Source organism: Phacochoerus africanus, chromosome 7, assembly GCF_016906955.1.
Source record: "Phacochoerus africanus isolate WHEZ1 chromosome 7, ROS_Pafr_v1, whole genome shotgun sequence".
Taxonomy (NCBI): Eukaryota; Metazoa; Chordata; class Mammalia; order Artiodactyla; family Suidae; genus Phacochoerus; species Phacochoerus africanus.
The window spans coordinates 20,940,779-20,957,611 of NC_062550.1; the positions used below are offsets into that span (position 1 = coordinate 20,940,779).

Here is a 16,833-nt window from a genome sequence, read left to right on the forward strand (position 1 = left end):
TTAAAATTTAAAATCGAACTTTTATTTATTAAATAAAACAAAAAAAGACTCCATGAGGGCATGATCCCTTCCCTTCCACCACTTTACCCTCTCCCCAAGCTCCAGCGGCTTTAACCCTTTAACTTGGGGCCTTGAGGGAGGAAGAGATAGAAAAGGAGGATCCAAAGTCACAGGAAAGGCATTCAAAGGCACGAAGCGGCTTTAAAAGTCACTGGAGGTGGAGTTGGAAGCATCAGAAGTCCCAGGTTGGGGGCCTGTGGACGCACCCCCAAGTCAGCTTGGGGACCTCTAGCTGACTAAATTCTTCTTTCTCATGGCTTCTAGGCACCAGCCTAACACAGTGCCTTGCACAGAGTAGGCGCTCAATAAATACTTGATTTACTTGACCTGATCCCAGAGAGAGCCTTCCCCACCTATTCTTCGGGAGAGGAACCTCCAAGCCAATGTCCTCCTCCGGTTAGGTGGGCTTCCCCAAAGAGCATTTCTAAAATGGCAGCGGCAAGCTCTCCGTTACCATGGCAACGAGGGATTAGCCTGATGGGGTCATGGTGTCAGGGGAGGGGCAGTGGAAGAACCTGCTCTGGGGTCAAGGGAGCTGGGGTACATTCCAGTCCTCCCCTCCATAGGACTTGAGGTTTCACAGCTTCTGGCCGGGGCTGGAAATATTTAGGGATCCCTTAAGTGGGAGATACCCCATCAACTCTTTAACAGAGATCTAGCTAATCAAACCTATTAGCAGAGATTCCATTAAGAGAAACACCATTAACTGAGACCCTGAAGATAGAAATGCCATTAACAGGATCTCCACTATCACTTTTTCTAGACAGAGATGCATTTGGTTAAAATTTCCATAGCAGAAATGGACCCCCTTCCCTCCCCAGCTCACTCTACCTGACCTGTCATCATAACTTATGATAAATAGAATTATTATTATTACTATTCATTTCTCTTGGAATATAGGGGTTAAATATACAGGCCTGGGGGCAGCCTCCCTGACCCTGGGGTCACCCCATCTTTGGGATCAGATCCCCACTGGTCTGCCCCCCTCTTGGCACCCTGCTCCCTGCCAGGTCACTTACCCCAATCCCCCAACTCTGGTCCCTAATGAAGAGGCCACCAGGGGGCAATAAATTATCATCATCATCATCATTGTGTTTGAAAAAAGGAAGAACGCTCTGGAGCATGGAAGGCAGTGGACTTCGAAGTTGGGAAGAGTGGAGCCTGGAAGCTAAGGGAGAGTGGTAAATAAGCCTGGGAAACAGAAAGGATGCGGGTTAAGGAGTTCGTGAGATGGAGAAAGAAACCGTTGGGAGCCCAAATGGAGGGAAGGTGACTTGGTGTGGTCAGAGCAGAGGAGAGAGAAAGAGTGGCGATGGGGAAAGAGCTTCGGAAGCCAGAGTGCAGCCGTCAGGCACGAGGTGAGGGCCTGAGAGCAGTTTGCGGAACTGCGGAATGGGCTCGGGGCAAGGGGAGGAAGTGAGCTGAGGCAGCGTGCAGGGAGACCCCCAGGCCCAAAAGGGCCAGGGAAGAGGCAGAGAGAGTCCTGACGGGCAGCATGCGTGGAGCAGAGGAGATGAGGGACAAGCAGTGGTCCACAGAGCCAGGAGGGGCTGGCAAGGCAGCCCGGGGGGCTGGAGACCTCCACCAGGCTCAGATCTCCAGCAGGTTACTCTGATCTGGGCTGCCTTCAGGGGCTTTCTCTGGGGGCGCCGGCGAGGCCGCAGGTCGGGGCGTCTGGCTGGCCTCCTCTTCCCCAGCGGCGCTGCGGCCCTCGCCCAGCTCCTTGGGGCCGCTGGGAGGGGGGCCTGGGCCCGGCTCGCCGTGGGTGCGTTGGTGTTTGCTCAGGTGGTCGCTTCGGGTAAAGCGCTTGGAGCAGAGCAGGCAGGTGAACTTCTTCTCCCGGGTATGAGTGCGCACATGGCGCTCCAGCTCGTCCGAACGCGTGAACCTTTTGCCGCAGAAGAGCCAGTTGCAGACGAAGGGCCGCTCGCCCGTGTGCCAGCGCAAGTGGGCCTTCAGATGCGACGCCTTGCCGTACACCTTGCCGCAGCCGGGGATGTGGCAGCTGTGGATCGGCTTCTTCCGCAGCCCGGCCGCTGCCGCCCCCAGGCGCTCTAGCTCCTGGCAGTTGGGGCAGTCGCAGGAGGAGCGCCCGGCTCCACTGCCCCCGTAGCCAGCACTGCCCCCTGTGCCTGCACCGCGAGGGGGTTTGGCTCCACCACTACCCTCCAGCTGCCCGCTGTTGCCCACCGCCTTGGGTTTATAGACATCTTGGGGCAAGACATGCTGGGGTCCCGGCTGCAGGAGGTGGGGAGCTGGGTAGGGGGCTGGATTGAGGGGGGCGAAGTCGGAAGGGTAGGTGGGCAGCTGGGGATTCAGTGGAGGCTGAGCAGGGCCTGTGGGCAGTGTCCCTTGCAGCCCATCACCCTGGCCTTGCCCTCCACCTAGCCAGTTGCCCCCAGGGTGCATGTCCCACCAAGGCGTGGGTGCGTTGCCTGGGCCTGGTGAGATGCCTGCGTGGATGCCTGCCTTGTACCAGGAGCCATAGGGGTGTGCCATGTCCAGGGAGGTGTAGACACTGGGCAGGCAGTCAGAAGAGCTGTGCCCCTTGGGCACTAGTAGCCCAGGGTCCTGGCTGCCCGTGGGCCCAGGGAATGAGTGGGAAAAGGGAGGGTAGTCATTGGCATAGCCCGAGGTGGGCGCTGGAGGACTGCCTGCAGGTGACAGGAGCCCATTGGTGCTTGAAAAGGGGGCTGGGTAGGCATCCCCCATGGTTTTGGGGGCCGAAAGGTCACTGCCCACAGAGTATGGCTTCTTTGTGCCTGCTTTGCCCAGAGTCGTTGAGTCCCGCAGAGGGCTGGAGCCACCAAATTTGCTGCACGCCGCCGTCAGCATGGCCAGGGGACTGGAGCCATAGTGAGCTTCCTCCTGTGGAGAGAGGGGAGCATTGCTTAGGGGCAGAGGAGGAAATGCGCAGGACCGGAACCCAGAGACCTGGGGAACTGAGCAAAGGGGTCAAGGAAAGGTTGAAGTGGGTGGGGAATCAGAGGGAAGGGGGTGGGGGGAGGAGCGAGGACTGGCGCCCAGGGCAACGCTCAGAAGGAGTCTGGAAAAAGAGCAGAGGACCAGGAGTTCCCGTCGTGGCGCAGTGGTTAAGGAATCCGACTAGGAACCATGAGGTTTCGGGGTTCCATCCCTGCCCTTGCTCAGTGGGTTAACGATCCGGCATTGCTGTGAGCTGTGGTGTAGGTCGCAGACCCAGCTCAGATCCAGCGTTGCTGTGGCTCTGGCGGGCTACAGCTCTGATTAGACCCCTAGCCTGGGAACCTCCATATGCTGCAGGAAGCAGCCCTAGAAAAGGCAAAAAGATGGGGCAGGGGGGGTGGAGAGCAGAGAACCAAGACAGCAGCCTAATACCCAACCCAGGAGGCAGGAAGCAGAGCAGGGCTCCCTGTGGTGTTCTCTGAGGAATGAGACAGGCTTCTTTTTTGGCTTTTTTTTTTTTTTTTTTTTTTTTTTTGCTTTTCAGGGCCACACATGTGGCATAAGGATGTCCCAGGCTAGGGGTCAAATTGGAGCTGCAGCTGCCAGCCTGTACCACAGCCAGAGCAATGCTAGATCCAAACCAGCCTGTGACCTGCACCACAGCTCACAGCAATGCTGGATCCTTAACCCACTGAGTGAGGCCAGGGATCGAACCTGCATTCTCATGGATACTAGTCAGATTCATTACAGCTGAGCCACAATGGCAACTCTGGGGATGCTTCTTAAATAGCCTTGAGAAGAACTAGAGATAGAAGCAGCATCTGGGTGTGGTAAGAATTAGGGCTCCTGATCCCTGGAAGTGGGTGGGGAGGAGAAGCCATGGCTGGGACTGGGAGAGGAAAGATGAAGCTGAAAGAGCACGAAAAGAAGGCGGCAGAGAAGGCCAAGTCTTAGGGGACCGTAGTTGCCCCCATTCCAGATTTCCCCAGCTTGACCCCTTATTCACTTCCTGTCTCTGCTTCATCTCCTGACTCAGGCAGTGGCCTGGTCTCCCAGAAGCCGCGTCCTCATGTCCCTGGTAAGGAAACTCTTTCTCTTGGCAGGGACCCTGGGGCTGGGGAGCAAGAGGAAGCGACAGCAGAGACACTGGGACATTGAGAGGGAACAGGGCTGCCGCCAAGCCAGGACTGTGGCTGAGGCAAGAATGTCTTTCAAGCGGGTACTGGGTACCTCGTGCTTTGTGGAGCCAGCTGGGACCCCTTTGGGAGGGCTCAGGGAGCCCGAGGTCCTCGTGCCTCTCCGGGGCAGGAAATTGGGGTGGCTAAGATCCTGGCTCCCAGCCACCCTCCTCTGTGCCTCAGCATCCCCTAGCATGTAGAGACCACATGCGGGGCATGGGGGTCTTTTAGAAACACAAAATTCCCTTCATGCCCATCATGCTGCTGCTACCAGGCCAAACCACCCTGAGATCACCATCCCTCAGGAGCTCATGGTACCCTTCCCTGAGTCAGCCTTGGGACATCCCACAAGGAGATGCCCTCCTCGATCCCTGGGTGGCATAGACAGACATCCATTACTAAGAATCCCACTGATAAAAGATACCCTAGGAGTTGCCGCTCTGGCACAATGGGTTAAGAATCCAAATGCATCAGCATGGGTTGCTGTGGAAGCACAGGTTCGATCCCTGGCTCGGCGCAGTGCATTAAGGATCTCAGCTGTGGCACAGGTCTCAGCTGCAGCTCGGATTCAGTCCCTGGACCAGGAACTTCCATATGCTGTGGGTGTGGCCATAAATTAAAAAAAAAAAAAAAAAAAAAGATGCCCTCAAAAGCCGACCGTGCAGGAGTTCCCGTCGTGGCGCAGTGGTTAACGAATCCGACTAGGAACCATGAGGTTGTGGGTTCGGTCCCTGCCCTTGCTCAGTGGGTTAAGGATCCGGCGTTGCCGTGAGCTGTGGTGTAAGTTGCAGACGAGGCTCGGATCCTGCGTTGCTGTGGCTCTGGTGTAGGCTCCGATTGGACCCCTAGCCTGGGAACCTCCATATGCCGTGGGAGCGGCCCAGGAAATAGCAAAAAGACCAAAAAAAAAAAAAGCCGACCGTGCATGTACAATTTCTTGACTGGGGGTCCTCAGAAAAACATCCACCTGGTGACTTCTGGGCAAAACTGAAAAAGAACCCAAGAATCCAGGGTTCTCAGACCTGCCTGCCAGCTCCTACGATGCGGTATGGGTAGTATGTGCCTGTGACACGAATCCTAGAGGTAGGTCTGGGATCTAAGGGTTGCAGTGAGGGGTATGTGCAGTGATCGGTCTTGCATGGCTCCCCAGATGCAAATCTGCTGCTCCCCCTGCCCAGATACCTCTCTCTGAGGTCCTGTTGACCCCCACAGACGCCCAAGTTTGAGCCACTGCAAGTTTCCTCAAATCTGGCCATGGTAAAAGCCCTGGACCCTTCCCTGGAGCCAGGCAGGGGGGTGGGTGAGGCAAGGAAGCTGATGGGGCAGGAGGCAAATCCTAGCAGAAAGGAGAGGCAGAAACCTGGAGTGCCAAGGAGACTCCTGAGCAAAGGACCCTACAGCGGGAAGACCTGACCTAAAAGCCCCCCGGGGGGAAAGCGAGACCAGAGAGGGAGCTGGCCTGAATGGGCAGAAGTGGGCAGGGACCCAAAAGAGAAGGGAGGGAAAGATGACAAAAAGGAGGGAAAGAGGAAAGTAGAATAAACAAAGAAAGCGGGGATGGAAAGAGACGGGCAAAGAAGACACAGGAAAACAGAGGAAAAGAAAGAAGGGAGAAAAAAGAGAAGGGGGAGAGGGAGGAGGAAGGCAGATTTCCTACCTACGAGAAAATCCCCGTGGTGTTGGGCCCCAGAAAACCCCCAGACCAGGCCACTCCCCCCTCCCTCTCCCCCTGACCACCCCCTCCCCCTCTGCCTGCCCGCCCGGCTCCGTTGGTTTCCCTGCGGTCGGTTTATTTTTAAAAACGCCGACGCCGTCCCCCCCGCCCGGCCCTCACACTGTGGCCACAGGGGCCTCAGCCAAGCCCAGGGACCCCACCCAGCGGTGGGGAGGGAAGGAGGGGTGAAAGAAGGCAAGCAGCCCCAGGCCAACAGAAGACCCCAGCCCTGGGGAGCAGAGATCCCCAGGGCCCCCCGAGGGCAGGGACAGGGGGAACAGGACACCAGACCCACTGAGAGCTGGCCACCTGGCTAGGTTTCGCCACAGCCTCAGTTTCCTTCTCTTGCTGCTTGGGGTCTCCAGAGAAGCGGGGAGGGGGGTCTTGCGGAAGGGCTCTAAATACGCGCCCCCGTACCTGGGCAAATGTATCACATTTCCGGGGGCCCAGAAGCCCACCTTTGAGCTGTTTTTCCTCCTACTTCCACCCACCATCTGTTAAAAACAACCACCACCACCACAAAACAGGCTCTAAGGACCAAAGGGGGGAATCTCTAGAGAAGGAACCAGATAAGGAGCTGTCCCAGCTCTTGTGCCCAGACAGGGAGGGGAGCCCCCTCTTTCTGCTGATCTCCCACTGGAATGCTCACTGGACACTGTGGAGGGCTGACTTGCCATAGGTTCTAGGCTCCCAAGGCCCCACTTTCCAGATCTCCGCTCTCAGTTTAGTTCTCCCAACTTCCAAGCCTCCATCTCCATGGGGCCCCCACTCCCCTTTCTCCCTCCCCCCTGTTTCTCTGCACCGCACTCAGCCCAGGCAGATCCTCCCAGCGAGCTTCCCTCTCTGAACCCCCAAGTTCTTCTCGTTGCCAAGGAGGGCTTCCTGGTGGGGGTGGGGGAAGAAGCTTCAGGGCCCAGGTGTCCCCTCAAAAGTAGGTGAGAGAGACAGAGCCTGGAAGCCTTGGTGTTGGGGGCATCTCTGGCTCATGGGAAGCAAGGGACATGAAAGGCCAGTTTCCACAACACACGCCTCTTGCCAAGTGCTACCCCGATCTCATGTCATTCCAGCAGGCCTCTGGCCCAGCCGCTCCCACAGACACCAGCGCCACGCTGGCAACTCTGGCATGAAGCCCACGCCCACTGACACTGCCCGTCCCTGGGGTGGACCCAGGATGCACCTTAGTTCTCCAGCTTCCTCAAGACCAAGCACTGTTTTGATGATGGTTCAATCTGGGGAGATGGCGGGGTGAACGATCTGCCCTCCTTGCAGCAGGGGGTAGGAGCATAGCACCTGGGGACTCCCTCTGGGTCACGGTATCCACCTCAGCTGGCATGCCATTCCCTCAAACTCCGCCGCAAACTTGCTGTCCTTACACACGCCATCCCCCACTTAGACTAACAGATAGGTGACTCAGCTTACACATGCACACACACCTGTGCTCCCACAAAGCCAGCCACGCATGCAGGTGTGCTGCTTTCATTCTGACACACGCAGGCCAATGAACACAGGTGTTAAAAAACTCCCGTTCCATCTCACACACACCTTTGCTGCAGGCTGAGTCGGCTTCCTGTTTGGTCTGTCACCTCTTGGACCTGAGCTAGTGCCCTGGGAGCAGAGATGGGGCCTTCAGAGGGGCCCCAAAACACAGACGGTCAAGGCTACTGATGGGAGTGGAGCTTAAGGGAGGGCTCTCGGGTCCCAAATTCTTGCTGAGGGACCCAGAGAACAGAAAGTGGTGACAGAGACAGAGTCAGAAACCCAGAAGCGAGGAGAACCCAGGACATTCAAACAGGCTCTGAGTGGCCGAGCCCCCTTTCCAGCTACGTGCCATGAACCCCCCAAGTCCCCACCCCTGACCCCCATGGTACCCTAGTTCCTTCCATCCCCAGTGCCAGAGGCAAGGGATGCCGGGGTCCCAGCCTGGAGGGGAAGTGGCCCAGTCCGCCCTGGAGCCTCCCACTCCCAAAATAGAGCTGAGTTTGTCTTTGGCTGAAAGCTAAATATTTGTGAGCCGGGCAGGCGGCCTCAGACCCTGGCCCTCCTCCTTGGTTGCCTCTCAGGCCTGAGCCCAGTTCCTCTGGTCAGCCCCCCCCTCCACGCACAGACGGCCCCCTCCCTTCCCTCAGTGCCCACCTCCTCTCCAGCACATGCCAGCCCCAGCCTGGAGGCCCAGCCCCCTCCCCACCTACAAACCAGGCAAGATACTGCTCAGGCTCAGAGCCCCCGAGAGCCAGGACCCCCAGGGAGCCATGCACTCATGGCTACTCCGTGCCACTCAGCCAGTCCCCAGCCTTCTTTCTCTCCCCCTGTCTGCCACCAGCTTATCTGTCCCCCACTCCTCCGTCCTCACGCCCCCCTCCCCTCCCTCCTCTCTCCATCCCTTTTCCACTCCTCAGAGTTGCCAGGCTTGGCTGACCTTAGGGGTCCCTGCCTTCTATCCTAATCCCCTCTCTTGTCCTCCTTTGACTGCTCTCTGACCCCTGGCCCTGCTCTCTCCTCCCCTGCCCCCTGCCCCCCCTTCCTCTGCCCCCTGGAAGTGACAAGCAGCACAGCAGCAACTGTCTGCCTGAGTTGGGAGGTGGGAGGTGGACAGGGATTGGGGCTGTTAAGATCGTGGCTGGTGTCCTGGGGGGAGGAGGGGGCAGTTACCTCAAGCAGGGAGGACGCCATCCTGAGGCTGGGGAACGGGTCCCAAGGAGCCTGGCAGATGGAGAGAGCTGAGCCGGAGAGAGAGAGGGAGAGGGAGAGGGAGGGAGAATGGGAGAATGGGAGAGAAGAGATCTAAAGTTAGAAGGGACTGGGGGGTGGGGGGTGGGGGGGCTGCTCTCTGTCTGTAGGGATCCACCCTCTAATTACAGCTTTCCCAGCGGAGAAGGCTCCGGATCCAATGAGCAGGGCGAGAGAGGGAGGCAGAGGGTCCAAATTTCCTGCTCCATTTGCTGAGCTCCCCAAAGAAGGGTTCTGGGCGGGAGAGGAGAAACAGGGCTCCCAGGGAAGGGGTGGAAGCAAGAGGGGGTGGGGACAGGGCAAGTTGTCAGGGCGCGCTGGGGGGCGCTGAGGCCAAGGGCCGAAGGGACAGTGGGCCCAGGTGTCCCACACCCTGCCCCTGGCCATCCCTTAGCATCTACAGGAGCCCCTCCTGTGTCCTGTACCTGAGGGCCTGGGGCTGGGTGTCCTGGGTCTCGCCTCTCTGGAGGTCTGGCCCTGGGAGTGCTGGCCAGGGGTCGCCCGAGGGTCCTGGGAGGGCTCCGCTCCCCTCCTAGGCCAGCTCCACTCCTGCTGCCTCTCAGGCTCTGATCCTCCAATCCTACTCTGACTCCAGAGTCCTGGCTGCTGGGTCGGCGGCCGGCGGCGGCGGCAGCGGTGGCGGCGGCGGCTGCTGCTGCTGCTCCTGCTGCTCCTGCTGCTCCTGCTGCCGCCGCCGCTGCTGCTGAGGGAAGGAACAGGAGGGAAAAGGAACAAACCCCAAACCACTAATTAGAGATCCGGGGGGGGGGGGATGGGGGATTGGGGACGACACTCACACAGAGAGACTGGAACACACTGACATGACATACACACTCATGGACAGACACAGGAGGATCCAGGCACACGTCCACGCACACAGTGCTACCCGCACGGACACAGCCGCTGTCATGAATGAACAGAGACAAACTCGCACACAGATGATCACAGTGACATGGCTGGAGGCACACACACCACACACACACACCCGAGCTGACCACAGAGATGCTTGCTTCCCCAGTCATCCGCCCCTAGATCAGGAGCACAGTGTGTACGTGTGTTGTGAAAGCCAGGAGGGGGGTGTGCTCTAGCCAGGGGCGGGGGGTGGTGGGGGGAGGCTTCTGCTGCCCAAGCTTTTAGGGTCACCGAGGTAGGTTCCAGAGCAAGGCCCGGAGGCAGGGCCAGAGAAGCAGGGGAGGGTTTGGCACAGGCTTGGGGCTCCCCCGTCTTCCCACCAATGCCTCAGTTTCATTCTTGGGAAGTGACACCTGGGCCGACCTCACTTTGCGGGGCAGAAACTAGATCTTCTGGCTCTGAGAACATCTAAGGCAGGCAGGAATGAGGGTGGGGGTAGAAGAACGTTGGGTCAACTGCTCCATGCCTGATCCTAGCCTCTCTGAATTACATCTTCCCAAAAGATAGGCCCCAGCCTCCATCACTCCTTGCTGGTTACCATTCCTCAGCCCTTCTTGGCCACATAGCAAATCTCTGTCCTTTGACGGATAGTTCTTCTCATGAGTGATCTGCTTTCCCGGGAGGGAGGGCCTGTTTCCCTTTCTCATTTGCCATGCATTAATTCCCTCTGCAGCAAGGAGAACTGAAGTTAGAGCTTAGGCAGGACTTCCCAACTTTGACTTCTCATCAAAATGAAGACGAAGATAAAGAAAGTCAACCAATTGGAAGAGGGAGATCCAAAAAGTCTATTAACTGAAACCTGGGCCCTGAGGTGAGTTTATGGGAAAGAAAGTACAGGGCAGCCGAGTGGTAGAACCAGCATGTGAGGGGCCCAGCTAGCTGGGGTTGTTTTGCAAGTTATTCCCCAACACACCCCTCTCCCCGCTCCCAGCCCTGCCCATCAGAGGAATGGAGCCTGGTCCGTCCCCACTCCCTCACTCCCCAGCCAGTCCCCTCACTTTCTCTTCCTGGGTGCCCACTTCTGGCTCCTTTTGCTCTCCCACCTCTCCAAAAGATAGAGAGGGAGCAGGAGATGCTGGAAGTCCAGGGAGACTTAACTTCCGTTTAACTGGCAGGCAGAATCAAAGTTCAGGGGAGGATGGGGTGGGGGTATTGGGATTCCAGCCCCATGATTTGACTTCTCTCAAGGAACCCTTTAGGCCCAGTTTTTGAGGAGCAGGTTAGGGAGCCAAGGTGGCTGGCTGTCAAAGGCAAAGCAGCAAAAGAAGAAACGCAGAGGAGTTCCCATCATGGCTCAGCGGTTCACGAATCTGACTGGCATCCATGAGGGCACAGGTTTAATCCCCAGCCTCACTCAGTGGGTGAAGGATCCATCATTGCCATGAGCTGTGGTGTAGGTTGCAGACGTGGCTCGGATCCTGTGTTGCTGTGGCTGTGTGGCATAGTCCGGCAGCTGCAGCTCCAAATCGACCCCTAGCCTGGGAACGTCCATATGCCGAGGGTGCGCCCCTAAAAAGCAAAAAAAAAAAAAAAGAAAAGAAAAGAAGAAGAAGAGGAAACCCAGAAAGACTGAGAGGCCTCCACAGCCAAAGAAACAATGTAATAATCCAAGAGAATCAGAAGAGAAGCTATGGGATATACAGGGAGAGAAGAGAGGAAAACAGAAGACTAGTATGTGGCTTTGAAAAAAAAAAAGAAAACAGAGCAGAAAAAATGAAAAAGGAAAAGAAACTGGCCCAGAGGAACAAAGATGAGGCGACAATGGCTTCTGAAGGACAGGACAGGGAGACTAGCCGGAGGCCTGGCCAGGTCCAGCAGTGGCAGAGGGTGAGCGGCCAGGCAGGTGGGGGGCGGGGATGGAGTATAAATAGTGCGTAATTGTGTCCGATGATTACAAAGGCCACCCCGCCCGTCTGCCCAAGAGGAAGTGCCCATGGTGGGGTGTCCCATGACCTCGAAGTCTCCCCCAGGTGGGGGGGTGCTTCTGAGCCTGAGCTGCCAGATGGATTTCTGCCCCGCCTCCCCCCTCCGCAGTCAGAGTTTGGGAAGAAAAAGGGGAAGCTGTGGAGAAAGGACGGCGCGGCCAGCAGAAAAGCCAACTGCTTTTAGATCAGGTGGACCACTGAGGCAGAGGAGAAAAGAGAAGAGAGGGCGGGTGCGAGAGGGGTTGGGGTTCCAATGAGATGGGGGAGGAAAGGAAGAAGCTGAAAGGAAAGGAGGCAGCATGAAAGGAGATGTGGGGCTGAGAGAGGATACGGGAGAGGAAAGGTCAGCCTTACTCACTTCCTCTGGGGACCTGGACCCCTCATCCTACCTGGGAAGGGGTGCGGTGTCAGGGAAAGACAAGGAAGGGGCAGAGTCCCCAGGAAGATGGGAGCCAGGGCCCCTGATGTGTCAACCCAGGGACAACAGTCCTGGATACAGAGGACCCCCCCAAGGGCAGATGGGCTGCCTGCAGCCCCCAGACGTCTCCCCCAAGACCCTGGGTTCCAACTTCTTCCACACCCTTTTTTAAGATCGTCCTGCAGCCCAGCTGAAGCCCCACTGTTCCCCCACCCCTTCCCAGCACCCCCCCCCTGGGGGGGAGGGCCTGGGGTCAGCAACTGGGAGCCCTGACCAAGGACCTGCCTCCACCCTCACAGGCCTCCCTCAGCCCAGCCTCCCAGGGGGTGGGGCAGTGCAGGCAGAGGCGCCATGTGGCAGGGCGGGTAGAGGCTGCGGCTCTGGTCCTTCCAGTATAAACCCCCTAGGCATCTGGTTTCTATCCACCACCCCCCACCACCCTGGGGGCCCCTCAGCCTCCGCCCATGGCCACCCAGACGCTGAGCTCCAGAGATGGACGCCCCTGAAGGAAGGGGTGGGATGGTGCCATTCTGATCTTTCAACCCCAGGACAGGGCTGAACCACAGGGACCGCTCCCTTCCCTCCCTCCTCCCTCCCCTAGGAGAATCAGGGTGGGATTTCTAGGTTAGAGGGGGTTGAATCTGGACCCTGCCTCAGTCCTCTTTAGCTCTTTTTGGACAGGTCAGTGGGGGCGGAGAGAGTGAACCCTGGGGAAAGTGACTTCTACCTCCCTTCTCCTGGGGGAAGCCGGGTCCTTCCACCCCACCGCCCTCTGCCCACCCTCCTAGGCTGGACTTCCTCTGAGAGCCTCGCTCCAAAGGGACTGCTAACCCTTCCTTTGTTGTTGTTACGGGTTTGGCTACCCTAGAGAGAGACACGAGTGAATAGCCAGCAGAGCCCCTGAGATCCAGATCAACACGTCCCTAATACGCACCTCGTGAGTGACACACTTTCAGAGGCACCCTCGTACACTTGCTGAATTATGAACGCACGGACACACACTGGTAGAGATACTGATATTATACAGAGGATGCTCATACCAAGACGCCCACCCTAACCTCCCATCGCCAAAAGGACCACACCAGCAGACATGCATGCAGATAGACCCACGGTCACCTACAATTGCCCCCTGCAGGGACTCAAAGAGCCCCACATCATCACACACATTTACATATACGGCAAATGTCACACACATACACACAGGTCAATCATGACAAGGTTACAGCTCCAGGAATCCCTGAGGTCTCCCAGAGAGGATTTAGGGACCCTTCCTCCTAAAGAATCTGGACATAGGGGTGCTGTGGAGGGCGCTGCCAGTCCTACAAAGCACTACCTGCAATTCCTACTGGTGTAGGAACCTCCAGGGCACCTTTAGGGGACTCGCTGATCTTTCCTCCCCGTATTCACCCTGGGTTCAGAGACCCAGATGGCCCCAGCAAACTCCCCGGCCCTGGGGAACCCCGGCATCCCCACCCCCACCCAGACCCCCCCTGCGCTGCGGCCCTGCTGACTCATCTCTCCCTCTGTGGAGCTCCCCAACCACAGGGGCCTGGAAGAGGAGCTTGGAAAGTTGCGCTCATGTCCCGGGCCCCTGGTCTGGCCACACTACCCCTCCAGGCACCCAGGCCCAACCCTTGTCTCCAGTGGAGACACGAGTGACAGAGAACACAGAGGGGACAGGAACGAAGAAGGCACCCCGAGACAGGGAAACGGAAAGACAAAGGGAGAGACATCAGAGGGAACTGAGATGGGGGGACACAGAGGAGAGACCTCGAGGGACAGCTGCTCATTTGGGAGGGTCCTCCAAAAGCCACCGGGCTGGCGAAGAGGGAAACTGGCTCCTTGGGTGGAGGGAAGATCCGCTCATGACCTTGGGATATGGCCCCTGCCCAGTGCCTTGACATTTTGAGCCGAGGCTCAGGGAGCCTAGGGAAGAGAGTCCCATTCTGGGAGGCAAAGCTGAGGACATGGGAAAGAAGAGAAGCTTTTAGGGGGCCAGCAACCTCTGCCTAGGATGGCTTGAAAAAGGAGCTCCCAGAGTTCCCATTGGGGCGCAGTGGAAACGAATCCAACTAGGAACCATGAGGTTGTGGGTTCGATCCCTGGCCTTGCTCAGTGGGTTAAGGATCAGGCGTTGCCATGAGCTGTGGTGTAGGTCACAGATGTGGCTCGGATCTGATGTTGCTGCGCCTGTGGCGTAGGCCAGCAGCTATAGCTCCGATTGGACCCCTTGGCCTGGGAACCTCCACATATGCCTTGGGTGCAGCTCTAAAAAGCAAAAAAAAAAAAAGAAAGAAAGAAAAAGGAGGTTCCCCCTGCAACATCCACACGTGCACATTTACACGTCTGTGCATAGCTCGGCTCCCTCCCTCTCTGCTGGGTCACCCCCTACCCCACCCCCCAGTGCCAGGGCTACAAGGCAGGACTCCACTCGTGGTGCTGGCCCTGGCACCCCTCTGCCCTGAGCCTCAGTCTCCTTAGTTGACATTTGAGCCCTGAAATAATATAGCAGTTCCAGGGGAGGCAGATCAGAATCAGAAGGAGAAGAGCTCTGGGAGGCAGAGGAAGGAGCCAGGATGGCAGGGAACAAGGAGGAAAATGGAGGGAAAGGAAAGACCAGGAGGCCTGATCCGGGAACAGAGGAGCCTGCGCTGGGTGGGTGTCTCAAAAGGGTCGGCATGGAATTAAAACTCTGGTCATCTTGGCCAGCTCCAGCAAGTGCCTCTTTGTAAGAATGATACCCTGGAATCTGATACATGAAATATACTACTCTTTAAACAAAGAGAACTTGGGTGATAGGGTCCTCTCACATTTTCTGTCCTTAGCAATGAATGGGGCTAAACAGCCGAAGGCAATGGTCCTTCAAAATCTTAGACATACTCCACCCCACGCCCATGACCTGCTTAGATTCTTCTTGGGAGCACAGCTTTTTTAAAGCTGCAGATGGAACCAGAGGCACATTCTTTCATTCAACAAATGCTCAGCAAACACCTACTTTGTGCCACACACACAGGGCTAGGCTCGGGCATACAACCGTGAACAAGACAGACCCAGCAACCAGCACAAAGAGCACGAAGTATCTTAAGAGAGTAAATACTGGAGATTAAAAAAAAAGTGAATGTAGGAGTTCCCGTTGTGGCTCAGTTGGTTAAGAATCTGACTAGTCTCTGTGAGGATGTGGGTTCAATCCCTGGCCTCACTCCATGGGTTAAGGATCTGGTGTTGCCACGAGCTGCAGTGTAGATTGCATATGTGGCTCAGATCTCGTGTTACTGTGGCTGTGGTGTAGGCTGGCAGCTGCAATTCCCAGGACGTTCATACGCCACAGGTGTGGCCATAAAAAGAAAAAAAAAGTGGGAGTTCCCGTCATGGTGCAGCGGAAATGAATCCCACTAGGAACCATGAGGTTGCGGGTTCAATCCCTGGCCTTGCTCAGTGGGTTAAGGATCTGGCATTGCTCTGAGCTGTGATGTAGGTCGCAGATGTGGCTCCAATCCCATGTTGCTATGGCTGTGGTACAGGCCAGCGGCTAGAGCTCTAATTAGACCCCTAGCCTGGGAACCTCCATATGCCACCCGTGAAGCCCTAGAAAAGACCACCACCACCAACAACAACAAAAAAGTGATTCTAAGCCAGTGCTGGGGGAATCAAGGAAGGCTTCCTGGAAGAAGGGATGACTAGGTAAAGAAACGGAAGGATAATTAAGAGTCTGCCAGGGGAAGAGAAGAAGAGTGTTGTAGGCAGGGGGAGAGTGTATGGAAAGGCCCAGAGGTCTGAGAGATTATTGACATTCTGAGGTGCTGAAATTTGAGTGAGACTAAAGCACAGAAAGGCTGATGGAGAAGGTCTGATCAGCTGTGCAAGGCATCTGAACCTGACCCTCAGGGCAGCGAATGCGAATATTTGTATATTAGAAAGATGACCCTGGCTGCAGAAAAGAGAATGGAATAGGGAGTGAGAGCCAGGCAGTTCTGGGCAAATCAGCTGTTTACTATGGTGTAAGGTTGGGCAGGCTGTTTAACCTTTGATGCCTTGGAGGCTTCTTCTTTAGAAAGGGGAAACATAATACAGCAACCTCCCAGGGTTGTTATAAGGATTAGGAATAATACATGTGGAACTCTTACCACAGAGTTTGGCACTTGGTAGTTGTTCCATAAATGGTGCTTATTAGTATTGTTGGAGGCAAGACCAGTTTACAGCAGCAGTCCAGGCAAGAGGTGAGAAGATGGGGCCTGTAGCAGCAGAGGCGAGGAGGAAAAGTCCCTAGAAAGGTGCTGGAAAGGTGCCGTTTAGGAGGTGCTATAGGGAGGACTTGGTGACTGAGTGGTTGTGAGAAGTGAGCCAGACAGAGCAGTCAAAGATGACTTCCCTTGATATGTGTGTTGGTGTTTGCACGTGCAGAGGGACACACACGTTAGAGGCATCTGTTCAGTTCTGAGAATGGCTGTGTGTGTGTGTGTGTGTGTGTGTGTGTGCACACGTGCGCACGCACGCGCGCGCGCTTTTTAGGACCGCACCCTCGGCATATGGAGGTTTCCAGGCTAGGAGTTGAATCGGAGCTTCAGCTGCTGGCCTACACCGCAGCCACAGCAACACCAGATCCAAGCTGAGTCTGTAACCTACACCACAGTTCACTGCAAGGACGGATCCTTAAACTGAGCGAGGCCAGGGATAGAACCTGCATCCTCATGGATGCTAGTCGTATTTGTTTCCGTTGTACCACAATGGGAACTCCCTGAGAATGGCCCTTGACAGCCAGCCCCTGGGACTGGTCAACAGAGTGAAGGGCCCTGCTGCATCTGAGGGCCTGGCCTCCAGGCTCCCAGGAGAACCCCAGAACACACACTCTGCCTACCCCCCCTACCCCCGCCCCCACTCTCCTCTCCTAGGAAGGAATTCTTTGTAGGTTCAGAGTCAGCAGGGGCCACCCCTCTCCATCCTGCCTTTTTCCACTGCCCAGGTTAACGAGGGTTC

At 56.6% G+C, this 16,833-nt stretch overlaps 1 protein-coding gene across 1 annotated transcript; it reads right to left on the minus strand.

Moving 5' to 3' along the window:
• SP7 (Sp7 transcription factor) lies at positions 1-9,335 on the minus strand. The gene is made up of 3 exons (XM_047788443.1): positions 9,030-9,335; positions 8,527-8,594; positions 1-2,928 (listed from the first exon to the last, which is right to left on the minus strand). The coding sequence occupies exons 2-3, from the start codon at positions 8,545-8,547 to the stop codon at positions 1,651-1,653; spliced, it is 1,299 nt and encodes a 432-aa protein (XP_047644399.1). The 5' UTR covers positions 8,548-8,594; positions 9,030-9,335; the 3' UTR covers positions 1-1,650.
• Positions 9,336-16,833: the final 7,498 nt, after the last annotated feature.

Excerpts from the sequence above, each read along its gene's own strand:
- SP7 (XM_047788443.1), bottom strand. The coding sequence starts at position 8,547 with ATGGCGTCCTCCCTGCTTGAG. Across the intron at positions 2,929-8,526 it reads TGGCGTCCTCCCTGCTTGAG|GAGGAAGCTCACTATGGCTC; the intron begins GTAACTGCCCCC and ends CTCTCTCCACAG.